We start from the raw sequence: 4,092 nt of genomic DNA, 5'->3' as shown, positions 1-4,092 counted from the left end.
ATAATAATAATAATAATAATAAAACATCAGATTTTTCTCTACAGTCTGTGTTGTTAGCCATGTTAGTAATAATGCAGACATTCCCCTTTGACTTCACTTCCTGTTACTTCACATACAAATATCTCAACAACTGTTGATCTCAGAGGTTTGAAATTGGTTTTGTAGTATGTTTTAAGTGTTGTCTTTCCAAAAATGCATTCATAGTTATTACTAAAATTTGATGTCACAGGCACTTTAAGTTATGATTATACTTTATATATCAAAAATCAGTTTGATTCGCATCACAGCCTATCTAAACCTATTGGCCTCTATCTCTTTAAGAAGCTCTTACCATTTCTGACACTCCCACTTCAGCACATCTTCACAACAATGCTTTGAGGCAGGGGTTCTCTATAAAGCAGAAGCTCACCTGGAGACTGAGCTCCTGGGAGGAGCTATGTACAAATAGGCGGTGCTTTGTACCAGCAAGCATTTAGGCAGCTCCACTTGGCTACCACAGGAGATTCAAGGATTTCTCAAAGATGCTTGAGTCAAAGCTACAATTTGGATATATTTTAGATGAGGGAATGACATTATAGCATAATAAAGCTCAAATAAGTTSATTTTGCAAAACACCCTCCCTTTAATCAAGCAGTCTGTTCCTTCAGGTAGTTACTACAGCACCGATAAACCGAACCCCCGAGGAGAAATTTTGATCGGCGGGCCCAATGTAACGATGGGTTACTACAAAAGTAACGGCAAGAATCAGGAGGACTTCTTTGTGGACAAGAATGGCCAGAGGTGGTTCTGCACTGGAGACATCGGAGAGTTCCACCCTGATGGATGCCTCAAGATCATCGGTAGGAGACCCACCAAGGGATGCGTTCGGTTCTGGTGATCAGATAAAGGTGGTAAAATAATCATCACGCATTTGTTTTCCAGACCGTAAGAAAGACTTGGTGAAACTGCAGGCGGGTGAATACGTCTCTCTTGGAAAAGTGGAGGCTGTCCTAAAGAACTGCCCTTTTGTCGATAATATCTGTGCCTACGCCAACAGGTATCCTTTTCATGTCTCTTCTTTTTTTCCCTCTTTTTATTTGCTTACACTGAGAGGAAGTGTTGATTAAATCTTTCTTTGTTTTTTTTAGTGATGAGTCATATGTGATCAGCTTTGTGGTGCCTAATCACAAACAGCTGATGGCCCTGGCGGAGCAGATGCAAATCAGTGGTGCATGGGAAGAAATCTGCAACAACCCCCAGATGGAGAAAGCGGTCCTCCACATCATCACTGAGGCTGCCGTTTCAGGTAGAAACCAAAAAGTCTTGTGTCCCAATTCAGGGGCTGCAGCCTATCTAGACTGTGGCTCACCCGGGCCAAATCCTACACAGTCCAGGTAGGCTGCATCAAACAGCTGTGAAATGAGACAGTCTTTGGATGACATATGTTGGTGTGACGACACATTACTTAAGATACTGTCTGATGTCCCTATGAGGCTGACTCTTTGTTCTCTCCTCCAACCAGGCAAACTGGAGAGATTTGAGATCCCCAAGAAGATCCGGCTGAGCGCTGAACCCTGGACACCAGAGACCGGTCTGGTCACCGATGCATTCAAACTGAAGCGCAAGGAGCTCAAAACACACTACCAAGACGACATTGAGAGGATGTACGGTGGCAAATAGCACCAAGATCCACTCCGGGCATCACACACCCTTAACTTGAACACACACGAGGAGCTAACCTGAACTACTCCATGAGGACTCAAAACTTGTAATGTAGGTAACATGTTATTTTACACAAAGCAGACTTCACCTTCTCTGTAACCAGCTTCGATCAACGGTAGGAGAACAATTTGGAGTCCAGTTTTAACTCTTYCATTTAAAACCAAGAGGCAGAAAGAACCCTGACCAGAGAAGACCGAGCCAGCCAGGCAAAACACTAATACATCCCTCTGAGTTGCGATGACGACCGACGTGGCACATGAACTTTGGGTCTTTGCATGACTCAAAGTGAAAAGAATGTCATGGTAGATAGATCCGAGTCCGTCTCGCCACACCATCTTGGTTTTTCCCACCCTTCTCCCCGGCTTTCTGGAGCATTCCACCTTTACAGCTCGGTTGTTGTTGTGTGGCACAGATACCCGACAGGGGGCAGTGCATAGCATTGGCCTGACCGAGGGAACTAAGTAACTTTCAGGTCAGAATCTTTGCAGGGATCTCTATTATCTTTGTTTTATTTTGTTTTCTTGCGTGCATTGCAATATTTTGTATGTGTTTTGGTGTGTCAGCTTTGAAACCCATTTCTTTGTGATGAATCAGTGTTGCAAAGCCATGAGAGATTTAGGATTAAGACGTACATTTTATTACTGTTATTATTCAGAGAAATTCCGTCTCTTATACGTTCTTATTTTGTATTTCTATCTTTTTTGTGTTCATACATGTGATGAGCTGCGTTTACATTTTTTTTTAGGTCATATTCTCCTTTCATTTTCTGGCGAGCCAAAGTCTGCTCATTTGAGTGTATGTTTACTTGAGTCTTTATTCCCTGCTCGTTGGATTGGGATCAAAATTTGGGGTACCTGTCAAGGCAGTGAATCCTGTAGCACTTGTTTGTTGGCACACGCGTGTCCTGTATTCCTGCTGTTGTGACCAATGCACCACCTGGATGTCTCCAAGGGAACTTAACTTGTCTTAGGATGAAAACTTACATTAGTTAGCCTTTCACTGATTGCTGTTCCAGTGTGTTTTTGGTGCAGTGATGCACGTCATTCAATTGAACATAGTTACTGTTACTTTGCTCTTTTTTAAATTTCTGAATATGAAATCTAAACTGAATGTGCAATATTTATACTCCAGTTTTAAGTATATAATAAGGAAGAAAGCCCTCTCTGAGGTGTATTTATCAGCCTTCGCTCTTAGTTGAACAATCTTATAGGAAAGTAGAAACATGAGGAACGGTAGAGAGACACTGACAGCAGCGTTTAGAAGTAGCCTGTTAAAGTACTGTACTAAAGATGGAGATTACAAATGAAATATGTGTAAAGAATTGCATGATGGAAGGTGTGCAACTGTACCAAAGCACAGAAAAGAGAACAAGTTACACTCCGTTTGAGCAACTGAAGAAATTCTGCATGAACACACTCCAGGGTTGGGCATAGGATGAACGTACAGAATGTTAAAAAGATTTCTGTAAATGTAAACTCRCTAGTGTGTAAGATAACTGTATGGTAAATGTACATAAGAGTCTGTACTATAGGACTACCAGGTATTTGAACTCATGTAAATCAGAAATTGATTGCAGTAGGTTTTTAGATTTGTGGTAAATCTATAGTAAACTGCAACATTACAAGTGACTTTCTTCAGTATTTAAGCATAGACTGAAGTAAAGAATGTTAGTTTGGTCAGTGCTCCTCTGTAAAAAGTGGGCATTTCTCTGAACTCTTGTTTTGACGGTACTCAGCACAGCTTTTATAAAGGTACAGTAAACACCATCTCTTCTCAGTTTCCACTGTCTTTTGCTTGTACAAAATCCTGTTTTTTTATTTTTATTTTAACTCCTGACATTTCAGTAAAACGTCAGACGCTCACCGTGTTCGCTGATTTTTTTAAATATTTTTTTATTTTTCTCTGCCTGGCCAAAGACGGCTTGTTGCCTTCCGACAAACATAAGATTTCTTCAGAGGTCTTGAGAATGTGATGCGCACCCTGCATTTTTCTAAACCATCACACACCGAATACACACCACTGAAGGCAGATTTGAAACTAGCCGAGAGGCAGACGGTGGTGGGCAAATTTTACTTGTTTTTATTAGCTTTGTAAATAGGTTTTAGAGGGAAAAGGCTGAAATATCAAATCTGAATAAAACTACTCACTGTACACATGTAAAGCCTCCTTCTAATGTATTTAATACTATTTGTTTTGGACCAGTTTTGAGGGTCACTTTTTTTTTAAGTGGCTCTGGAAGCTGAGCTTTAACTGCAACAAGTGTGTCTATTTATTTGTGATTTGGCCTTGGAAATGATGTAATGGAAATAAACAAGTTTGTACTGGTAATAACGTCTAGTCTGCTGTGTGTGTGTGTGTGTGTGTGTGTGTGTGTGTGTGTGTGTGTGTGTG

General features: G+C 40.9%; 1 protein-coding gene and 1 long non-coding RNA gene across 2 annotated transcripts in view; one reads left to right on the top strand and one right to left on the bottom strand.

Annotated features, from left to right (window-relative positions):
- acsl3b (acyl-CoA synthetase long chain family member 3b) overlaps positions 1–4,029 on the top strand; it is a gene marked incomplete in the record, with an annotated part of 11,489 nt that extends 7,460 nt beyond the window's left edge. The window contains 4 exon segments of the mRNA XM_014023256.1: positions 648–839; positions 922–1,036; positions 1,128–1,285; positions 1,502–4,029. Of these exon segments, the coding sequence (XP_013878710.1) occupies positions 648–839; positions 922–1,036; positions 1,128–1,285; positions 1,502–1,659 (623 nt within the window).
- LOC106528156 (uncharacterized) overlaps positions 1–4,092 on the bottom strand; it is a 30,431-nt gene that overhangs the window by 19,704 nt on the left and 6,635 nt on the right. The window lies entirely within an intron of this gene.

Source organism: Austrofundulus limnaeus, unplaced genomic scaffold, assembly GCF_001266775.1.
Source record: "Austrofundulus limnaeus strain Quisiro unplaced genomic scaffold, Austrofundulus_limnaeus-1.0 Scaffold361, whole genome shotgun sequence".
In the NCBI taxonomy this organism is placed as follows: domain Eukaryota; kingdom Metazoa; phylum Chordata; class Actinopteri; order Cyprinodontiformes; family Rivulidae; genus Austrofundulus; species Austrofundulus limnaeus.
The sequence above is the reverse complement of the archived record's forward strand: the minus strand, read 5'-3'. Positions and strand labels throughout refer to the sequence as shown.